At 48.8% G+C, this 23,167-nt stretch overlaps 2 protein-coding genes across 3 annotated transcripts; one reads left to right on the forward strand and one right to left on the reverse strand.

Annotated features, from left to right (window-relative positions):
* Positions 1 to 1,791: 1,791 nt before the first annotated feature.
* Positions 1,792 to 11,884, reverse strand: RFC4 (replication factor C subunit 4). Of its 2 annotated transcripts, XM_032958299.2 has the most exons (8): positions 11,661 to 11,884; positions 11,268 to 11,387; positions 10,021 to 10,099; positions 6,664 to 6,863; positions 5,381 to 5,645; positions 4,197 to 4,403; positions 2,664 to 2,780; positions 1,792 to 2,298 (listed from the first exon to the last, which is right to left on the reverse strand). In XM_032958299.2, exons 1-8 carry the CDS (start codon positions 11,723 to 11,725, stop codon positions 2,200 to 2,202), a joined length of 1,152 nt encoding a protein of 383 aa, XP_032814190.1. In that variant the 5' UTR covers positions 11,726 to 11,884; the 3' UTR covers positions 1,792 to 2,199. The 2 variants fall into 2 exon arrangements, with proteins under 2 accessions (XP_032814190.1, XP_075924730.1); XM_076068615.1 differs by lacking the exon at positions 11,661 to 11,884 and having other exon boundaries at positions 11,268 to 11,620.
* A 413-nt stretch (positions 11,885 to 12,297) lies between these two features.
* On the forward strand, positions 12,298 to 16,094 carry NDUFA1 (NADH:ubiquinone oxidoreductase subunit A1). Its single transcript, XM_032958301.2, has 3 exons — positions 12,298 to 12,519; positions 13,871 to 13,960; positions 15,943 to 16,094. Exons 1-3 carry the CDS (start codon positions 12,418 to 12,420, stop codon positions 15,961 to 15,963), a joined length of 213 nt encoding a protein of 70 aa, XP_032814192.1. The 5' UTR covers positions 12,298 to 12,417; the 3' UTR covers positions 15,964 to 16,094.
* The last annotated feature ends 7,073 nt before the right edge of the window (positions 16,095 to 23,167 follow it).

A 23,167-nucleotide genomic window follows, 5' to 3' on the forward strand; every position in this document is an offset into this window, starting at 1 on the left:
TGACGAATTGGCACGTTGTTTACGTGACAACCCTTACTAGTTGGCTGTCAGGTGGTGGCAGGTTTTGACACATATTTACGCGATCTAACCCAAAAAAAAACCTCTATTATGGAGTGAATGGTAGACAAACCTTTCCCAAATCTGAATTCTTCGTTATTCTGTTTTCAAATATGATTCGCTCTCTCGAAGACAGAACGACACAGATGCACGAGGAACCAGACGAGCGGCAGAGGCAGTGAGCCGGCTACAAATTTCCCCCCAAAGCTCTGCGTTCCTTTTTTTATCAAGGGGTTATTGGCCAATGGTTGTTTACACGTGGGAGGAAACTGCAGCAGAGAAAATCCACGCTCGCGAAGGGGGGGGGGGGGCAACACCCTTCCCCAAACAGAAGGGGGAGAAGTGAGGGTCCACATTTGCTGATACCACCGTCTGGACCGCCAGGGAGGGTATGGCTTCCTCATCGACGTCCACCAACCCTCACCTCTACAGTGCTGACTGGATTACTGGCCACGTGCGTAACCAGCACCACCCAGCGAAATCTTCATAAACAAATAAATAAATGCAAACCGCCACTTCTTTCAAATGTTTCTTGCCGTTGGTTTTCACACCTGATGATGACCGTTTGTGTTATGGTCGAAACGTCGTGAGAATTTTGATTGTTTTATATATATTTTATTATTTTATTGTTTCCCTTCAACGTGTCTTTACCGAAAGAGCTAAGAATATAAATAAATTTGTGTGGTAAGAGGTTAATGGGTCTGTATTTCTAAGTCAGTTTTCACCCCTCTTCGAGGTATTGAAGACAATGATATATTGTAAGAGTCGGATAGGGAAACACGGTTTCAACAAAGTTACTTGGTGACAAGAGACGATGCTTTATGAAAACAGGACTGGAGAAATAAATACATCGACAGAGAACCATGTCAAAATTGCTGAGTAATGACCAATGGCAAGAGTCCTCGGAATCGATGGAATAACGCACTCAAGAATGCTGCAAAGTTGGACTCAAAATAAATTCGGGCAAAAACTAAATTACAAGTTCACAAAACAGTTCAAGATATCTGTTTGGAGGAACAACTGGCAAACACATTGGAGTGTTTATACACAAGGCAGATATTGAAGATGGACCAAGATCTAAATAGTTAAAGATGGGTAGAGAGCTGGAAATCTGAATCTTGACTTAAAGCTTTCGTGACTGCAGGAATTCATATTCTTTGGGTCTTTTGGTAAAGTCACGTAGATAGGTTCAAATAAATAACAAAAGATTATGACGTTTCGATCGCAACACAGGCGTCCTCTGGTCTAACACCGTTTTGAGACTAGGCTCAAAAGAAAGCTGTCTCTGGTGTGGACCAATCAGTTTCAAAGACAATGCCACGTAGATTATCAGTGTTTTTTTTTTGCATTCTGAGAAGTATTGTGGTTAATGCAGACATGATTCCTTGTAAAAGGTTTCAGTTTGGTGTTTTAACATCTTAACATGTTTTGTTGCCAGAAAAAAAGAGGAAAACCTATTCTCATATTTTGGTACTGGCAAAGGAGGTCCCATGACGTTACGTTAATATTATTAATCCTTGATCGTTTCTGCGTGGAATAAATATCGCCCGTTCTATAGGATTCGGGGCGGGGGGGGGGGGTGCGTCAGACATACGTACGCAGGTGGGGGGGGGGGGTTGTAAAAAGTACGCGTGCGTACAGGGAGGGGTCAAGTTTTGACAGATTTTTGCGTACCTACGAAATGGATGGCCCCTTAAGGCAAATTCCGGGCGATTCGACCATGGGAAAACGACGGCAACAAAATGCACTTTTATTTTAGCCGTTCATAACGTTCAGGTTCACAGTCTTATATTTTACAGAGTATCAACAGTCCTCACTTTAGCCAAAACCAAGTAACGTGGCCCCAACGTAACCATTCACCACAGCCCCCCGCCCCCTTCCCCTCTAAAAACCGACACACGGTGTGCGGAATGTGACACGGAATAAACCTGAGAGTTGTGATATTCCAAAATGGGAGGAAGGCTTGCGATTCAATCGGCGCAAGGTTATGTCGATCTTGAATCAACGCAATGCTTGTTTACGAAATCAACCCTCGACTTTTTCGATCCAGAAGGCTTGGCTTAAGGTTTGTGTGTGATCTGGAGTGGCACGGGTTTCGCACGTTGCGATGTCGCGACGCAATCTGGACGCTGCCGCCGCGTTTCACTCCGCGGGGCGATTGAACTGCGTCATAAGGACGGAGCACAGGGCCAGCATCTGCAGATATTCATCCGCTCCGTCCACCAGGCACTTGTCCACCTCCTGCGGGGGGACACAGAGACGCGTCCAGTATGAGACGGGGAGTGGGTGGGTCTGTGTGTGTGTGTGTGAGATCACGGTCGATTCCCGCTCACGGCCAACACCAGTGACGATTATCTGAACCGGTACTGGGCCTCCCTTACATCGACTCAGCCTCAAATGAGTAACTGGTATGGTGTGTAAACATCGCCACTAGAGAGAAAAGGTGGCCGGGATGGTGCTGGCCACCCATCCCCTCGGGTGGTGTACTGGCCTTCATTGGTGTTCACTAAGAGCACTTTCCTCAACAGTTTGCTATGTCTCTACCGGGGATCTCTGTCTGTGTGCTCTGTTACTGTGTCCCCTGCAAATCCCCGTGTGTTGCTGACCCCCAGCTTGTCGGCGATGGCCGACTTCTGCCGGTCGGAGAGGTCGGCACGACACAGCACGACCTCGTGAAGCTGCCCTATGAGCGTCGTGGCCGCGTAGCCCTCGCAGCAAATGTTCTGCACACACACAGGAGACACGCGGCAGTCATTAATACAACTCAATGTGAATCTCGCAGAGAACAAACTATTTTTTATCTTACCAGGTAAGGCCCACTGAGCTATACAGCTCTTTTCTAGAAGCGACCTGGCCACAAATGATAGCTCAACAAAGTGGCTTATCACGTCAGAAATGTATAGCAGCCAAATACTATAAAGGCATGTTTCTAAATGCGGAGAAAAAAATTCAAGGACCCAGAGAAAAATCCACGCGACCACGAGAACATGCACACTCCGAATATACAGGCATCAGGGTCAAATCAATGACCTCCTGTATACCAGGCGAGGTAGTTAACATCTTGCCACCCGATATAATAGTGTCTAAATGTGACATCTCAAGACATTATGCAGAAAGAGTGAGCTTATTTGAGGCATTCCTTGGTAAATTATTTACGTAAACATTACCTAACGTTGAAAAAGTATAAAATCATGATACGATACATCTTTACGTGCACGCATTTGAATTTCATCACAATACTAGACTTATTGAACGATGCGTGTTCATTATTCCACGTGTAATGTATACAACCTAAAGCTGTACATGGATGAGCACTGAAAAAAAATCCCCTTCCCAAAGTAACAAAGCAGACAATACGCCTCCTCTTCCTACATCCACAAAAAATAAAGATATGTTTAACACATCCCCATCAGCCACACAGCCTTCTGGGAGTGCATAATTTCAGTAGCAGTCAGGCTGGCTTAAACTAATGCTCATGAACTGGCAGATGTTAAATATGGGTCCTGGTTTGATGCAAACTATTTTCAAAAGGCAAATTTGTAAGTTATATAACCCCGGGTGATGTGTGTCCATGTGTGCCTATGTGCCTAGCTAATAGTAACGGTGCCACCATTGGCAGTGGAAGAGATGGGTGCAGTACAGAATGGGGACTTGACTGAACAGGCAGAACAGAGGAGGGCATGACAGAAGGTATCTCCAGGTCCTCTGGTTTTCCCTCCACATTTAGAATCAACGTGCGTTTAGAGTCTTTGGCTGCTATAAATTTACACGTGATAAGCTACTTCGTCGAGCTATCATTTGAGATAGTCCGGTCGCTTCTGAAAAAGAGCTATATAGATCAGTGGCCTTACCTGGTAAAAATAAAAAAATAGTTTATAGTTTAGTTTAGAGTGGTACAGAAATAATGATACAGAAAGGGGGACTACATACATATGAATACAGAAGGGAATACAAACTAGAGTACAAAAGGGAGCACAGCAGAAGTTGAGGGGGATTACAGAAGGGGGTAGCTCAGAATGAGAAGGGCTACAAGGGGAATGGTGGAGCAGGAGGCCGTCCGTATATAAGGGGTCCAGAAGGGGGTAGCACAGAAGAGGATGATGATGATACAGAGGTGAGCGGTAGAAAGGGGGCACCACCTGGACAGCCAGGTCCATCTTGTCGATGGAACTGGAGCGGCACGCTTCCACCAGGGCGTTTAGCATGGCGGTGGGCACGGAGGCGGAGATCTCCATGATGATGGCTCGCGTGATGGTCGCCCCGACAACGAGGCGGGCGGCGCTCTGCAGCATGGTGATGGCGCGGCGAAGGTCGCCTTCGGCCACCTTTACCAGCTCCGTCAGGGCCTGGTGACATGAGTCAGGAGTCAGGTGAACACGAGGTGTGTCAGGTCTGTTTGTCTTTTTCTTATGTTACGGGTTAGTCAGTTCACGTATAACACCATCATGAAGGTCCTAAATGATTGCGAGCAGAGGGTCCGGGACTTTGAAAGCGTGAAGAATAACCCAGAGCGCTGGCCTATTGATGATATCATAGGCCCTGACCAGGTCAATAAAGCAGACATGGAGGTCATGTTTAAATTATCTGCACCTCTGCAGTAACAGATGAACAGTAGCAGCAGCAGGGTCAACCCTACCTTGCCCTATGATGTTATTTAATCTGATGAGTTTCCCCTCACTGAAATGCTCAGCAAACCTGTGAACATCAAGTTTCAAGTTTAATTTATTAGGTATAGCCCTGTGAGCCATGCGGCTCTTAAGTCGGGTGCAACCGCAACAAACAAAATTTGAACACAGAACATCTTAAAACGACAACGCGTAACAGAAACATCCTGGAATAAACCAGCAAATATTCCACGCAAAAAAAAACTTATTAAAACGCTGTGTGCAAAAATCATACACACACCCATCCTCAAAGACACACAAACATACATACATTCTCACACACTCAAAGACAAAGATCTCCCGTATAGCCTTAACAGACTGTTGGGGCAAGTGCTGTTAGCGAGCACCTATGAAGGCCGGCACGGTACACGAGGGAGTGGGTGGCCAGCACCACACTCGACCGCTTTTGTCTCCCTAATGGCGATGTTTACACATCGCACCAGGTACTCATTGGAGGCCGAGTCAACGTAGGGTAGGCCCAGGATCTATTCAGATATTCGTCACTGGTGTTGATGGCCGTGAGCGGGAATCGAAACTGGGTCACCGGGTTAGTAGCGCAGTGCGCTAACCAATGCGCTACCTCTCCCCACATCACACACTCGCACATGTTCACACATGCACACCCAGCCTCACACACACATGCACACGCACACACGTACCTCCTGCTCGATCTTGAGCCCTTCCTGGTCACACACGTGCCTGACCCTCTGCTCCTGCGCAGCGTCCGACAGGGGCTTGAAGCGGAACTTGGAGCAGCGCGAAGTGAGTGGCTCAATGATGCGGCTCACGTAGTTGCAGATGAGGCAGAATCGCGTCGTCTTCGTCTCGCGTTCCATCGTGCGGCGCAGCGCCGCCTGGGCCGCGGATGTCATCGAGTCCGCTTCGTCCAGCACCACAATCTTAAACGGCGGGCAGGGGCTGCCACTGCGGGAGGGGGGGGGGGGTTGGAGGGATACGCAAGGATGGGCGGGGACCATTATGCACGTACAGACACAAAAAAGACAAGAGACACAAACACACGCACAGCCACTCGCTCACACAGTCACACACACAATTAATTCCCTGTACTGTATAGCCTTAAGCAGGCTGTTGAGGCAAGTGGTGTTAGCGAGCACCTATGAAGGCCGGGGGTGGGTGGCCAGCTCTACGCCCGGCCGCCTTTGTCTCCGGAGTGGTGATGTTTAAACATCACACTTCGTACTCATTTAAAGCTATCGACCTCGTGGAGGCACAGAACCGGTTCAGATAATCGTCACTGATGTTGGCCGTGATCGGGAATGAAACTCGGGCCATCGGGTTCATAGCGCAGCATGCTAACCACTGCGCCACTGCTCTCCATATGCACACACACACATATTCAAGGACACATAGGAACCCACAGGTACAACACCCGCCATTTGCCACTAAGTGGTGATAACGACACCACGGCCCCTGTGCCAGGCTAGGTGCACTTCGAGGCCACGTGAAGTGTTGAAGGCTTGCTGACAGGGACAGACCCAGGTGTGATGGGTTGACTGATTGAGATAACTGGCAGATGCACCAGCTGTGCCCCCTACTGTGCCAAATTTCTGTATTTTATTTCCGCTCATTGTTGTGAGCGTTACTCCTCTGCCCTGTTATTTTTAGATGGCGACTGCCTCCCACTGACCAGTAGCGCGCTTCATGAGCCTCCTTCACAGAGGTCGATCTTGACACTGTTGGTACCAGTTTTTGGCAAGCCCACTCAGCTCCACATCCTCCCGAACCGGATCAGTCCATCTCTTCTCCAGACCATGGCGTACCCGTTTAGCCCCATGTATCTGGCCAAACAGAAGCTGCTTGGACATGCGGTGGCTGGGCATGCGGGCTACATGACCCACAGATACAGAGGCACGCACACACATGCACAACACCACACAGGCAGAAACGGACAAAATCCCACTCGAGTCCATCCGTCACTCACTCTTTGCGAGTGCTGGATGCTGTGAGCTGCGCGAAATTCTTCACTTTATGTCGCACCACCTGGATGCCGCGCTCGTCCGACGCGTTGAGCTCCAACACGCGCTGCGCATACAGCTCCGGCCCAAACAAATCGCGTGCCGCTGCCAGGATCGCCGACGTTTTCCCCGTACCCGGCGGTCCGTAGAACAGCAGGTTGGGCAGCTACGCGCACGTACAAAACAAAGATCCCCCCCCAACCCGTATAACCTTAACAGGCTGTCAGAAGCAAGTGCCGTTAGTGAGCACCTATGAAGGTCGGCATGGCGCATGAGTGGGTGGGTGGCCAGCACCATTCCCGGCCACCTTTGTCTCTCCAGTGGCAATGTTTACACACCACACCAGGTACACATTTGAGGCTGAGTCGAGCTAGGGGAGGCCCAAGACCGGTTCAAACAATCGTCACCGGTGTTGGCCATGAGCGGAAACCAAACTCGGGTCGCCGGATTCATAGCGCAGCGCGCTAACCACTACTACACCTACCGCTCGCCCTGCTATACATACTGCGTATGGGTACACATGGCAGGCACACACAGGTACAAACACGCACAGGCACAAATACAGCCAGGTACGTAGGTGGTGGGCGGTGATTATCCAATGCCTGTAATCCAGCAATGTGGAGGGGAGGGGTTGGTGCATCACACAAATGTTGCGAAACTCCCTTCCCGTGGGTGTCAAGATGTCATACTCTGGCTCGCCAGGAGGTGGCACAGCAAAGTGCGTACTAATCTCCATCTGTCCCACTTGCATGGGATACAGTCCTACCCTCTCGCACACGTGGGTTTTCTCCGGGTGCTCCAGTTTCACTCCACATGTATAAACACTCCAAAGTGGCTAGAAAATATATGTATAGCCACCTCCATGTGCTGCGGCTCGTGCAGCCATTGTGAGCTACAGTTTGCATGAATAATGCAAGTACATATAAAACTCATCTTAATTATTATAGGTATAGTTAGGTAAACATGTACATGTGGGTATAAATACACGGAGGCACAGCTATTATTTAAACCATAATTATTTGACCAGATAAGGCCCACTGAGCTACATAGCTCTTTTCCAGAATCGACCTGGTAACGAATGATAGCTCACCGAAGTGGCTGATCACGTGGAAATGAAAGCAGTCAAATGCTCTAAATGCATGATGCTAAATGTGGAGAGAAAAAAACGGAGACGTGGAGAAAAATCCACGCAACCACAGTGAGTGAATACATTCCAAATATACAGCAGCAGGCGTCAGGGTCGGGAACGAACCCACGACTTCCTGCATAACAGGCGAGGTAGTTAACATCTCCTAGCCACCGTATGGATGGGTCCACAGAGAGACGGTGCTTGCGAGTGGTGATGTAGGTAGTGGTGATGTAGGTAGTGGTGATGTAGGTAGTGGTGATGTAGGGAGTCGTGATGTAGGGAGTCGTGATGTAGGGAGTGGTGATGTAGGGAGTGGTGATGTAGGGAGTGGTGATGTAGGGAGTGGTGATGTAGGGAGTGGTGATGTAGGGAGTGGTGATGTAGGTAGTGGTGATGTAGGTAGTGGTGATGTAGGGAGTGGTGATGTAGGGAGTGGTGATGTAGGGAGTGGTGATGTAGGGAGTGGTGATGTAGGGAGTGGTGATGTAGGGAGTGGTGATGTAGGGAGTGGTGATGTAGGGAGTGGTGATGTAGGAGTGGTGATGTAGGGAGTGGTGATGTAGGTAGTGGTGATGTAGGTAGTGGTGATGTAGGTAGTGGTGATGTAGGTAGTGGTGATGTAGGTAGTGGTGATGTAGGTAGTGGTGATGTAGGTAGTGGTGATGTAGTTAGTGGTGATGTAGGTAGTGGTGATGTAGGGAGTGGTGATGTAGGGAGGGGTGATGTAGGTAGTGGTGATGTAGGTAGTGGTGATGTAGGTAGTGGTGATGTAGGTAGTGGTGATGTAGGGAGTGGTGATGTAGGTAGTGGTGATGTAGGTAGTGGTGATGTAGGGAGTGGTGATGTAGGTAGTGGTGATGTAGCTAGTGGTGATGTAGGTAGTGGTGATCTAGGGAGTGGTGATGTAGGGAGTGGTGATGTAGGTAGTGGTGATGTAGGTAGTGGTGATGTAGGGAGTGGTGATGTAGGGAGTGGTGATGTAGGGAGTGGTGATGTAGGTAGTGGTGATGTAGGTAGTGGTGATGTAGGTAGTGGTGATGTAGGTAGTGGTGATGTAGGTAGTGGTGATGTAGGGAGTGGTGATGTAGGTAGTGGTGATGTAGGTAGTGGTGATGTAGGGAGTGGTGATGTAGGGAGTGGTGATGTAGGGAGTGGTGATGTAGGGAGTGGTGATGTAGGTAGTGGTGATGTAGGGAGTGGTGATGTAGGGAGTGGTGATGTAGGTAGTGGTGATGTAGGTAGTGGTGATGTAGGTAGTGGTGATGTAGGTAGTGGTGATGTAGGTAGTGGTGATGTAGGTAGTGGTGATGTAGGTAGTGGTGATGTAGTTAGTGGTGATGTAGGTAGTGGTGATGTAGGGAGTGGTGATGTAGGGAGGGGTGATGTAGGTAGTGGTGATGTAGGTAGTGGTGATGTAGGTAGTGGTGATGTAGGTAGTGGTGATGTAGGGAGTGGTGATGTAGGGAGTGGTGATGTAGGTAGTGGTGATGTAGGTAGTGGTGATGTAGGTAGTGGTGATGTAGGTAGTGGTGATGTAGGTAGTGGTGATGTAGCTAGTGGTGATGTAGGTAGTGGTGATGTAGGTAGTGGTGATGTAGGGAGTGGTGATGTAGGGAGTGGTGATGTAGGGAGTGGTGATGTAGGGAGTGGTGATGTAGGGAGTGGTGATGTAGGTAGTGGTGATGTAGGTAGTGGTGATGTAGGTAGTGGTGATGTAGGTAGTGGTGATGTAGGTAGTGGTGATGTAGGTAGTGGTGATGTAGGTAGTGGTGATGTAGGTAGTGGTGATGTAGGTAGTGGTGATGTAGGTAGTGGTGATGTAGGCAGTGGTGATGTAGGGTGTGGTGATGTAGGGAGTGGTGATGTAGGGAGTGGTGATGTAGGGTGTGGTGATGTAGGGTGTGGTGATGTAGGGTGTGGTGATGTAGGGTGTGGTGATGTAGGTAGTGGTGATGTAGGTAGTGGTGATGTAGGGAGTGGTGATGTAGGTAGTGGTGATGTAGGGAGTGGTGATGTAGGTAGTGGTGATGCAGGTAGTGGTGATGCAGGTAGTGGTGATGCAGGGTGTGGTGATGTAGGTAGTGGTGATGTAGGTAGTGGTGATGTAGGTAGTGGTGATGCAGGTAGTGGTGATGTAGAGGAATCCCCGAGTGAAAGGAGTTCAACGCTAAGAGCCAACAGCGTCCCTTCTCACATCGGCTCCTTGCAATGACTTCTTGAGCACGGCCACCACCTCTTCTTGGTGCGCAACTTCATCCACACACCTGGGCCGGCTGAAACAAACACAGTTACCACCATTGTTACCACCACTACCACCATCATCATCGTCGTCGTCGTTGTCATGGTTGCCACAATCGTCAACATCATGATCAATGCCTACCACCAAAATCTCGTTGATCTCAAAAGCTAAGCGGCGTTGAGCCCGGACACAGCATGATGGGCGAGATACACTGACGGTCACGGTAAATCTGGAGATGTTGCATGTGAGGAGGCGCTGTTGCATGTGAGGAGGCGGTGTTGCATGTGAGGAGATGTTGCACGCGACATGTTGCACGTGAGGAGGCGGTGTTGCATGTGAGGAGATGTTGCACGCGACATGTTGCATGTGAAGAAGCGGTGTTGCATGTGAGATGTTGCACGCGACATGTTGCACGTGAGGAGGTGGTGTTGCATGTGAAGAAGCGGTGTTGCATGTGAGTAGATGTTGCACGCGACATGTTGCACGTGAGGAGGCGGTGTTGCATGTGAGATGTTGCACGCGACATGTTGCACGTGAGGCGGTGTTGCATGTGAGGAGATGTTGCACGCGACATGTTGCACGTGAGGAGGTGGTGTTGCATGTGAGATGTTGCACGCGACATGTTGCACGTGAGGAGGCGGTGTTGCATGTGAGAAGTTGCACGCGACATGCTGCACGTGAGGAGGCGGTGTGGCATGTGAGATGTTGCACGCGACATGTTGCACGTGAGGCGGTGTTGCATGTGAGGAGATGTTGCACGCGACATGTTGCACTTGAGGAGGCGGTGTTGTATGTGAGATGTTGCACGCGACATGTTGCACGTGAGAAGGCGGTGTTGCACGCGACATGTTGCACGTGAGGAGGCGGTGTTGCATGTGAGATGTTACACACGACATGTTGCACGTGAGGAGGCGGTGTTGTATGTGAGGAGATGTTGCACGCGACATGTTGCATGTGAGGAGGCGATGTTGCACGCGACATGTTGCACGTGAGGAGGCGGTGTTGTATGTGAGGAGATGTTGCACGCGACATGTTGCATGTGAGATGTTGCACGCGACATGTTGTATGTGAGGAGGCGGTGTTGCACGCACGCGACATGTTGCATGTGAGGAGGCGGTGTTGCACGCGACATGTTGCACGTGAGGAGGCGGTGTTGCACGCGACATGTTGCACGTGAGGAGGCGGTGTTGCACAGCTCTCACTATTTCTCCACCCATGGCACCGCTCGGCTCCGCTTCGCCTCGCAGCTGCCGGGCTTCTCCTTGGCGGCCGACTTCTCCTTCTGAGGTAAACTCCCGCCCTTGAGGAACGCGTGCATCTTCCTTCCGCGGCAGGGAGGGAGGGGCACGAGAGAAGACGAGGAGGACGAGGGAGGCGAGAAGGACGAGGGAGACGAGGAGGACGAGGGAGACGAGGGGAATAAGAGGACGAGGCCCCACCACGCTTTCTCCCGCCAAAAAAACAACGGCGTGAAAGTTACGGAAGTGACGCGACCGGATGCCCGCCTGTCAGTGGCGCGGAGAACAACAACACTTGAAAGTAAAATAATATTTTTTTATTATTCCAGTTGGGGTTTTTTTTCTCTTTTTTGTTACCTTTGTGACAACAAAATCGTTATGGGAAAGCCACGCAGGAAAAAAAATAACCCCCCCCACCGCATCTTTATTTTGCTTCTGCCCGACGTCACAACCCTGCTCACTGCGAGGTTTATTTTTTCGTTCCTCAGCTCTGAGGCCGGGTTCCCGTCATTGATATGGAAGCGCACGGCCTTGACAACACAATTGCCCGAAACGTCACCAAATTGCAGTATTTATGATTTATTTACTCAGAAACGCTGTGAACATCCGTGACAAAGAGCTTCGTCGCTCATCGGATTACTCCAGTATACATTGTTGTATTGTTTCTCATGTATTATTTATCGTATTAAAAAAAACACAACATCCGTGACAAAGAGCTTAATCGCTCATCTGGTTCCCCGAGTACAAATAAATAAATAAACAAACGTGACGACGTCGTTGACTCCGGTGACGTCACTCAGCTGTTCGCAAGGCGCGTGTGGTGACGTCATCCAACGGGGGGGTGTGTGTGGCGGTGACGTCATCCGCCTTGCGTTGGAAGACGTCTCTCGCTTGGCATCGGATGACATCATCCGCTTGGCTTCGGGCGATGTCATCCGCTTGGCACCGTGTGACTTCACCCGCTCGGCATCGAGTGACGTCATCCGCGCGGTACCGGATGACGTCGTAGAGGGTTGAAGGTCACTGCAAGGGGGGGGTGGTGTAGAGAACGCGAGACCTCGACGACTTTCGGCGGCAGCGGCAGTAGCGGCAGCAGCAGCAGCGATCGCGAGCCATGTGGTACGAGATCCTGCCCGGCTTGACCATCATGACCGTCGCGCTCATGGTGCCGGGGTTCACCACCATGTTCCTGCAGCGAGCGTCCAGCGGGTGGAAGGTGAGAGCGGGGGGCGCAGAGGATGGTGCCCCCGGGCCTGTTTATTGGGGTGACCGTGGGAGAGAGGCTTCAACAAGGCCGTGCCGCGAGGCCTGCGTTCTTGGTCAGCAGAGGGCAGTGGAGTCAAAAGGTTGTCGTTGTGCTGAACGTCTATTGACCCCAGGGCTATCGATGCTCGCCGCCTTCAGCTCGCGCTGACCAGCGGAGTGAAAGCACGGTTTAGGTACGGCGTGGAAAGGCCTTCATCCAGCAGTGGAGTGTGCACGCACGTTGGTCCATTAGGACGCCACGGTGGCTAGGAGATGTTAACTACCTCGCCAGGTGTACAGGAGGTCGTGGGTTCCATCCAGACCCTGACGATGCCTGCTGCTGCTGTATATGTGGAGTTTGTGTTTCTCTCATCATCATCAAGGTGGCTATGAGATGTTAACTACCTCGCCTGGTGTACAGGAGGTCGTGGGTTCCATCGCGACCCTGACGATGCCTGCTGCTGCTGTATATGTGGAGTTTGTGTGTCTCTCATCATCATCAAGGTGGCTATGAGATGTTAACTACCTCGCCTGGTGTACAGGAGGTCGTGGGTTCCATCGCGACCCTGACGATGCCTGCTGCTGCTGTATATGTGGAGTTTGTGTGTCTCTCATCACCATCAAGGTGGCTAGGAGATGTTAACTACCTCGCCAGGTGTACAGGAGGTAGTGGGTTCCATCCAGACCCTGACGATGCATGCTGCTGTATATGTGGAGTTTGTGTGTCTCTCATCATCATCATCATCACGGTGGCTATGAGATGTTAACTACCTCGCCTGGTGTACAGGAGGTCGTGGGTTCCATCCAGACCCTGACGATGCCTGCTGCTGTATATGTGGAGTTTGTGTCTCTCATCATTATCAAGGTGGCTAGGAGATGTTAACTACCTCGCCTGGTACACAGGAGGCCGTGGGTTCGATCGCGACCCTGTGACGCCTGCAGCTGTATATTTGTGTGGATTTTTCTCCGGGTCCCCCGGTTTTTCCCTCCACATTTAGAATCAACATCACGCGTTTGGAGTGTTTGGCTGCGATAAATGTCCACGTGATAAGCCACTTCGTTGAGCTATCACATAGCTCTGCTGAAAAAGAGCACGTAAATCCACGTGTCCAAGGGGAGAACATGCAAACTCCAAATATACAAGCGTCAGGGTCTGGATCGAACCCACGACTGCCTGTATGCCAGGCGAGGGAGTTAACATATCGCCACTGTGGCACCCGAGATAGACAGACAGAGCCAGTACATAAAGGGTGGCCTTAGTTGTAGAGGGTTAAAATTGAACTCTGTTTCGACATGTGTCGTGAATTCCCCCCCCGTGGCAGGAGAAGCGCGTGGTGTCAGACGCCTTCGGGTTCATGATGCTCAAGAGGGACGCGCGAGTGTCCGGGACAAACACCTATTACCAGAGCAAGGTGAAGCTATTATATCATCGTCGTCATCATCATCATCAACACCACCACCACCATGATCATCATCGCTTTCGCCACCATCAACATCATCATAAGCAGCTACTAGCGGTGCATCGTGAAGCTATTATATCATCATCACCACCATGATCATCATCATCATCATCGCTTTCGCCACCGTCAACATCATCATAAGCACCGACTAGCGGTGCAGAGTGAAGCTATTATGACATTAACACCACCATGATCATCATCATCGCTGTCGCCACCGTCAACATCATCATAAGCACCGACTAGCGGGGCATCGTGAAGCTATTATATCGTCAACACCGCCATGATCATCATCATCGCTGTCGCCACCGTCAACATCATCAGCACCGACTCGCGGTGTATCGTGAAGTTATTATGTCATCAACACCACCACCGTGATGATCATCATCACCGTCACCACCGTCAACATTATTAAAGATCACCATCACTCCCAACACCATAAATTCACGCACAATTATCACCACGATAATCACCACCCTCGCCATTGTCAATATTATCACCACCACCAGTCACCACCGGAATCATCATAAATAATCATGAGCGTCTTTATTGTCACTGTCACCGTAAATAATCGCCACCAAAAATTCGCCATTGTCATTGCTATAGTCGCCATCGTCAGTGTTATTAACGTCATCACCATAAATAATCACCGTCATCAGCATCATCGCCACCATCGCAATTGCTTCCACCAGCACTGGCAACGTCACCATCATCATCATCATCATCTTCAAAACCAATATCACCATCTTTATCATCACCATCATAATCACCATAATTGCCACTATCAACAAAAATCACCTTCACCATGATCGTCGCCATCATCATCATCGCCATCAAAAATAATCAACAGCCGCTTGCAATGCCGTCATCTCTGTCACCATCACCACTGTCAGATTCAGTGTGGCCTTGCCGTGCATGCATGTGTAGTGGGTTCACGGGACACGGAGATGGTGGAGTAGAGGCAGCACTGTTTATTTAACTTAACAAGGGTTACACTGGAAGGGGTAACGGCCCCTTCACCCGTATACACGCTGGAACACCCCCTAGGCTATCAAGCCTAACTCCTGTGCTCCCAGTTCCTCCAGCTACAGGCGCTAGAGGAGGCTATCTGATCCGGCCCTGGTCAAGCACAGATCACGGCACCCCACCAACCAGACCGACCCTTAAAAGGGCTCCGGCTCTGAGGCTCTGGGGCCGCACCACTGGCTTACCCTGCCGGCCCTTAAAAGGACAGCGGTCAGGGAAATCCCAATGTCTATCTAGCCGGCCTTCCTTCTTCACTGGTTCTTCATTCTTGGCCCCAACACACTGCCCCGAGCTCTCTGGCTCCCCACCCTTTATACCCATACACCACTGAGGGCGGGGCTATAGCGGACGTGGTTGTAGCCACCAAGGTGTGGCTGTGTGTTACCTTCCCACACTGTTTCCTTCCCACAACACTCCTACACATGTCTAGGCGTTTGGGCATGTGTGTGCGTGCCTTGACAACTCATTTCTTTAGAACTGCTTTTGTGTGTTTAGTTTATAGTCCTTCCCCCGCACTTCCAATTAGCACAGTTGGCTACGTACGGTGCATTAGAAGTTGAACATACATGCGTTGCTTGGGTTGTGCTGAGCGGTGACAGCACCGTTTTGTCTCGCATACCGCACTACGAGGCCAGCGACTTGTGTTCAATTGCAGGGACCAGCTAACGTCAGTGGCGCGATGGCATCTGATCTTTGGGCCTCCCCTAGATCAATTCAGCCTTACATGAGTAGCCTGGTGCGTGACGAATATCAGCACCGGGGAGACAAAAGTTGCCAGGCGTGGTGCTGGCCACACCATCCCCCCTCACGTGGCGTACCGGCCTGAAGAGGTGCTCGCGAACGGCACTCACCCCTTCTGTCTGTTAAAAGCTGAACGGCAGATCCCTTGTGTGTGTGTGTGTTTCTCACAGGGCTTGGAAAACATCAACTAAGCTGATAAGAAACATGTCTCATCCCTCCTCCACTCCACCCTGCGTAACCTGTCACAGACAAACACGTGCATGTCATCACTCACCGGTCCTCCCAGCTCCTGAGCAACCAATAAATTTCTGAGCTTCGACAACGCCTTGGTCTTGGTGTTTGTGTGGTTGTTTTTTCATTCGCTCACCACCTCACTCACCATCTGTTCTCAGCTGCGTGTGTGTGTGTCACGCTGTATACGTGTGTGGGCAGCGATGGTGCAGTGGTTTTTACGCACTGCCCTACAAACCCCACGGTCCAAGTTCGAATCTTGGTTCAAGGCCCAACATCAGTGACCAGTCATATCAGAACTGGTCCTGTTAATTCTCCAGGTGAATTCAATTCTCAAGACGCAACAAGAACGATTACTCTTGAGAAGTGAAGACATAAAACATTTGGGGTTACGAAGGATATTGGATGGTTTCTCATACCAGTGTCAAAAGCAGATCCAGAACAAAACCCCGACCGAACGTGGGGACGCCCACCCTCAACCTGGTGCTCAAAGATCGTCACGCTTGAGGATCTGTGCCTGGCTAGGGGTGATGGATCGCGACACCTGAAGGAACATTTGGCCCATTAATGATGGCTTATTAACTACTGCTGCGGAGTGAGGAGGGAAAGATCATAATCGTAGATCAGTTTTTTCTTCCGATTCCATTCCGATGACGTGCACGTATGGATTAAATTAGGCCAAGGCCATGCGGGAGGATGTGGGGCACAGATCGGCGCCAGCTATCGTAGAGTGCGGTCGTGTCGCTACAGTTCCCTGCGGGGAGTACAATATCTTTGAATACAGCGGCGTTGTGCCTCTAAATAAGATTGACGCTAACCACTTGCGCGTTCCGAGATTCAGTGGTGAGTGGGGCCCACCCTTCAACAGAGCAAAGATGAGACGGAAAGGGTGACCAATCGGCATGACGCTGACTGGGGTGATGGGAAGGGAGAGGCCTTTCACACGAGTGCAGGAGGGAGAGCCGGCCAGCTGACTCCATGGTGTAGCCAGTGTGAGCTCACCAGTGCTGAATCACACGTATTATTGTGTACTCTCTAGCGCAGGGGTCGGGAACCTATGGCTCGCGAGCCAGATGTGGCTCTTTTGATGATTGCATATGGCTCGCAGATAAAACAAAATATTCTCACTTGTTTTAATCCATCCATCGATTTTTCACTGCGCATGTCCTGTTCAGGGCTGCAGGAGCAATTGTCCATTATTTTAATTGGATGATACTGGCCTACGTTTGCCGTTGCTGGGTAAAACAGGTAAACGCCCCCTTTTGAATCAGTCTGAGACTGCGTCTGCTCGGTCATTAGCTCAAAGCTAACCCTTCGACGAAGAAGATGGCGAAAAGAAAAAAAGACGACGAGTATCGTACATTTCAGGACGAATGGACCGAAGAATTCGCCTTTGTGGAGAGAGCGGGTTCTGCGGTGTGTCTAATTTGCAATGACAAAATTACATCGTTGAAACGGTCGAATGTAAAGCGGCACTTCGACACGCGCCACGCTACCTTTGCATCAAAATACCCTGCGGGAGACAGCAGAAAGAAAGCGTGCCAAGAGCTTCTGAGCAGGGTGCAAGCTAGCCAGCAGCAACTCCGCGTATGGACCCGGCAAGGTGACTATAATTCGGCTAGCTTTGCTGGTTCTTTAGCAATAGTGAGGAACGGAAAACCATTCACAGATGGCGAGTATGCTAAAACGTTCATGCTGGATGTAGCCAATGAACTTTTTGATGATCTTCCGAACAAAGACAAGATAATCAAACGGATACAAGACATGCCTCTGTCGGCAAGAACTGTTCATGATCGTACCATCGTGATGGCAAACAAAGTGGAGGAAACGCAAGTGAAGGACATAAATGCAGCGCCGTTCTTTTCTCTGGCTTTGGATGAGTCAGCAGACGTGAGCCATTTGTCGCAGTTCAGCGTGATTGCAAGATATGCTGTTGGTGACACACTGCGCGAAGAAAGTCTTGCTGTTCTGCCATTAAAAGGGTCCACAAGAGGTGAGGATTTATTCAAGTCTTTCATGGAGTTTGCTCAAGAAAAAAGTCTACCTATGGATAAACTTCTCTCAGTGTGTACTAATGGTGCTCCGTGTATGGTGGGGAAAAACAAAGGATTTGTGGCGCTTCTCCGTGAACATGAAAATAGACCCATCCTAAGTTTCCATTGCATTATACACCAGGAGGCACTTTGTGCTCAGATGTGTGACAGGCAGTTTGGCGAAGTGATGTCGCTGGTCATTCGTGTGATCAACTTTATTGTTGCCCGAGCCTTAAATGATCGCCAGTTTAAAACACTGCTGGATGAAGTTGTAAATAACTATCCTGGTCTGCTTTTGCACAGCAATGTGCGTTGGTTGTCAAGAGGGAAGGTGCTTAGCCGTTTTGCGGCTTGCCTGAACGAAATCCGGACTTTCCTTGAAATGAAAGGCGTCGGGCATCCTGAGCTAGCCGACACCGAGTGGCTCCTCAAGTTTTACTATCTCGTAGATCTGACTGAACATCTGAACCAGCTCAACGTGAAAATGCAAGGCATTGGAAATGCAGTGTTATCCCTTCAACAAGCTGTATTTGCTTTTGAAAACAAGCTGGAGCTTTTCATCACGGATCTTGAAACAGGTCGTTTACTACATTTTGAAAAACTGAGCCAATTTAAAGATGCATGCACAGCAAGTGAGCCCATTCAAAACCTTGATCTCCACCAGCTAGCTGGCTGCACATCCAGTCTCCTACAGTCCTTCAAAGCACGCTTTGGAGAATTTCGTGAGCACACTCGTCTTTTTAAGTTCATCACCCATCCAAACGAGTGTTCACTGAACACAGCCGACCTGAATTACATCCCTGGTGTCTCCGTCAGAGATTTTGAAGCAGAAGTGGCTGACCTGAAGGCCTCAGACATGTGGGTGAATAAGTTCAAGTCACTGAATGAAGATTTGGAAAGAATCACACGACAGAAAGCGGAGTTGGCGAGCAAGCACATGTGGACAGAAATGAAAAAACTCCAACCCGAAGACCAGCTGATTCTCAAAACTTGGAACGCGCTTCCTGTCACATACCACACACTGCAGCATGTGAGTATTGCTGTATTGACCATGTTTGGATCTACGTATGCATGTGAGCAGTCATTCTCACATCTTAAAAACATCAAGTCCAACCTACGATCACGTTTAACGGATGAAAGCCTCAACGCTTGCATGAAGCTTAACCTCACCAAGTACCAACCCGACTACAAAGACATCAGCAAATCCATGCAGCACCAGAAGTCGCATTAATGGTGAGTGTTATAACAACATTATTTAAAAGAATAAATTCAGAGGCTTATTATACTGACATTTAGTTGAATTCACTTTTAAAATATATTATATGGCTCTCACTGAAATAAATTTCCAAATTTTTTGCTTTCATGGCTCTCTTAGTCAAAAAGGTTCCCGACCCCTGCTCTAGCGTATAACCTAAGAAACCATTTTGTACATGCACACCTTATTACAGACCAATTCAGACCTTATTGGTCACCCCGTGCCCTTAGAAATCTCAACGTTCATTCTACAAAGTAATTAAAAGGGAAAAACACAAACAAATAGACATCGTAACTTAACAAAAACCTTTATATTCTTAGTTTTTTCGGTAAAGTCACGTTGAAGAGAAACAACAAAATAATAATATATATAAAACAATAAAAAATTCTCACGACGTTTCGACCATAACTCAAACGGTCGTCTTCAGGTGTGTTGGTTCGCATAAATTTATTTTTAAACGGCGCATTTATTTATTTATAAAAAACGTTAGCGCCACGCGCAGCGATTTGGCAATTTACCCAGGACTAGTCCATCTATATTTTGAAAAGAGGAGGGGGGAGATGAAATTTTTTATAATGTATGCTGTCTGAAAGCCACTGTAAGCGTGAACAATCAATTAAGAACTGAAATGGTTTATCAAATCTTTCCAATGATTGCTAAGATAGAATCCATCTTCTCGGTTGAAATTGTCTCTGTGCTTGTATATGTGGATAGCCTCATGAACGAATCTCTCATGGAAGCCAGATGGCTTACAAAGAACCTCTGTCTTGGAAAAGTCAATGGCATGTGAGCCTACTGAATTAGAACAATGATCTGCTACGGCCGAGGTGTTGGTCCTACCGTGTTTAAGGTCTGCTTTGTGTTCACGAATGCGGTCCGAGACATGGCGTTTGGTTTCTCCAATGTAACTACTACCACAGAGGCAACTTAGTTTGTAGACACCAGGGTATTGTATGTCCAGAATCACATCTTTTACAGACGGAACCAGATCACGGATTTTATGTAATGTGTTGAAACGGACCTGGATCTTGTGTTTATTCAAGATTTTGGAGATCTTTTTTGTGATCCCAGCAATGTAGGGTAAAGTGATGGTTTTGAAAGGCTCCTCAAGAGGGTTCTTCTTCATGGTTTGAGTGATAGCTTTGCGGATTGTATAGTCAGAGTAACCATAAGCCCTAAGAGCTTGGTGTGCGTGCTTGAGTTCACTGCTTATGTGTTCCTGGTCGGATATGCATTGGGCTCTATGATACAGAGTCTTGATGAGAGAATTCTTCTGTGATGGATGGTGGTGGGAATCCGGTTTCAGATGGGGTAGCTTTCCTGTAGACAGAGTGGCTCATTGAACCATCAGGTCTCTTTTTAATTAGGATATCCAAAAAAGGTATCTTGCCATCTATTTCGACTTCCATGGTAAATCTGATGGCTGGGTGTATGGAATTGATGTGGTCGAAGAATTGGTCTAGAGCAGGCCGGCCATGTGGCCAGATGACAAAAGTGTCATCCACGTACCTCTTCCATAAGGTTGGGCGCAGAGTGGCAGTCTGGATGGCGTCAGTCTCAAATTTCTCCATGAAAATGTTAGCTATAACTGGAGAAAGGGGGGAGCCCATTGGGGTGCCCTCAGTTTGTTTGTAGAAAGTTCCATTCCAAGTGAAGTATGTATTGGTTAAACAGTGTCTCACCAGGGGGGGTACCTCAGTGTTTAGTCCTTGATGAACCAAGTCTTCAATGATTGCAATGGTGTCAGGTACAGGAACCTTGGTGAATAAGGAAACTACATCAAAACTGACAAGCAGGTCGTCTGGGGACAGGGAAATACCCTTGATTGTCGATACCAGGTGAGTAGAATTTTGTACCGCAGAGGTGGTCTTTCCAGTGAAAGGACGCAGGATTTCAGACAAAAAACGAGCTAGTTTGTAGGTGGGGGAGCTGATAGAGACTATGGGACGAAGAGGTGTATCTACTTTATGTATTTTTGGTAAGCCGTATAATCTTGGTGGCCTGGCAGCAGAAGGTTTCAACGAAAACTGTTTAGATTGATCAATTCATGCGGTTGAATCAGAAATTATTTTGTTGGTTTGTGTGACGAGGCTGTTGGTGGGATCTCTTTATTTTTGTATAACTACCATCGTCGAGTAATTCTTGAATTTTGTTGTTGTATTCTATTTTATCCATGATGACAGTAGCATTGCCTTTGTCAGCTGAGAGGACTACAATATCATTCCTCTTTTTTAATTTATATAATTCAAAACGCTCATCTTTGCTGAGGTTGCTAGCTGGCATCTTAGCGTTTTTGAGGGTAGCAGCGATTTCAGATCTTGCTACGTCTGCAGCGATGTGACCCAGGCCCCTGAGAGCAACGTCTACTTGGGCAATTATATCATTAACTGGTATGTGTTTAGGTGTGACTGCAAAGTTTAGACCTGCGGTCCGAGACATGGCGTTTGGTTTCTCCAATGTAACTACTACCACAGAGGCAACTTAGTTTGTAGACACCAGGGTATTGTATGTCCGGAATCACATCTTTTACAGACGGAACCAGATCACGGATTTTATGTAATGTGGCTTTCAGACAGCATACATTATAAAAAATTTCGTCTCCCCCCTCCTCTTTTCAGAATATAGATGGACTAGTCCTGGGTAAACTGCCAAATCGCTGCGCGTGGCGCTAACGTTTTTTTTATAAATAAATAAATGCGCCGTTTAAAAATAAATTTATGCGAACCAACACACCTGAAGACGACCGTTTGAGTTATGGTCGAAACGTCGTGAGAATTTTTTATTGTTTTATATATATTATTATTTTGTTGTTTCTCTTCAACGTGACTTTACCGAAAAAACTAAGAATATGAATTACTGCAGTCACGAAAGCTTTAAATCAAAAAAGAAAACCTTTACGTTTAAATTTTTATAATTGGTGTCAATCATGCTACCTATCATGCTGTCTGTGATCTTGCATGCTTGCTTGATACGTGGATGCACACACTCATGTCGTAAATGTGTAATTAGCGACTTCCGCGACGCGTCGTGTCGAGGGTACTTTTATATCTCACACGGGCACAACGCAGGCCAACCTTATCCTTCTCACTCTGAGTACAACACTTAGATATTAGCGTCTCTACTGGCGACACAGCCGATCACTCGGCGTGGTCCCACCGCGCTCGCTCGACCACGCCGCTGGCTGGCGGCGTGACGAGAATGGCGATGGAAACCCCGCAGGAGCTCTTCCACGTGGACGGACGACGGAGAGAGATGACGGCGAGCAGCGACGCAGTCCGGACCCAAGAATCCACACACGGACCTCGAGTCCGCTCGCCCTTATATCCCCCCAGGCGTGGCTAGGCCCTGCCTCCGGCCACGCCCTCTCGTGGAATCTTCGAGCAGGTTCCCGGCCAACCCCGCCTATGACCTTTGCCCCAGATACCTCTCCCTCTCCGATTGGATGTTGTCTCAGCGGTGTCCGTACCCGTGCTTCACTTTCCCAGCCAGCAGGTGTCACCAAGTCATTACAAATAAACAGAAATTTGTCGACTGTTCCGGGATCGCTACTCTCCAAAGTAAACAAAAAAAAGCTGCCACGCGACTTTTTAATTTGGCCGTATGGTGTTTTGTTGTTGCCGGTATTGAAACGGCTGCACGCCGTGTGGACCTGAAAATAAAATTTCCCTGTGCAAGAATACGGAGTAAGCCGTGTGGGTTGACAGCTGTGCATATAGCTGCGGGTGATCAGCTGCGGTTTAAAAAAAATGAATATTTAAATGAAGGCACCGGTGATCGGGGATTGGACCCAGAGCCCCACGTGCACAGTCGAGCACGAGGCTCGCCCCCCAATTTAGATGTGGGCGGACGTGAGAGGGCGCCTCTGTGATCGCCACT

Source organism: Petromyzon marinus, chromosome 21 (genome assembly GCF_048934315.1).
Source record: "Petromyzon marinus isolate PM22_M1 ecotype Great Lakes invasive population chromosome 21, UKy_Petmar_22M1.pri1.0, whole genome shotgun sequence".
Taxonomy (NCBI): Eukaryota; Metazoa; Chordata; class Hyperoartia; order Petromyzontiformes; family Petromyzontidae; genus Petromyzon; species Petromyzon marinus.

Bases quoted from the DNA above. Each gene is read 5' to 3' on its own strand.
- RFC4 (XM_032958299.2), bottom strand. From the start codon at position 11,725: ATGCGGTGGGGGGGGTTATTTTTTTTCCTGCGTGGCTTTCCCATAACG. The intron at 2,781-4,196 runs GTGGTGCCCCCT...GTGTGTGTGCAG, and splicing joins AGATGGACCTGGCTGTCCAG to AACATTTGCTGCGAGGGCTA. The intron at 2,299-2,663 runs GTCAGCAACACA...GTCCCCCCGCAG, and splicing joins CCATCGCCGACAAGCTGGGG to GAGGTGGACAAGTGCCTGGT.
- NDUFA1 (XM_032958301.2), top strand. From the start codon at position 12,418: ATGTGGTACGAGATCCTGCCCGGCTTGACCATCATGACCGTCGCGCTC. The intron at 12,520-13,870 runs GTGAGAGCGGGG...CCCCCGTGGCAG, and splicing joins GAGCGTCCAGCGGGTGGAAG to GAGAAGCGCGTGGTGTCAGA. The intron at 13,961-15,942 runs GTGAAGCTATTA...TGTTTCTCACAG, and splicing joins ACACCTATTACCAGAGCAAG to GGCTTGGAAAACATCAACTA.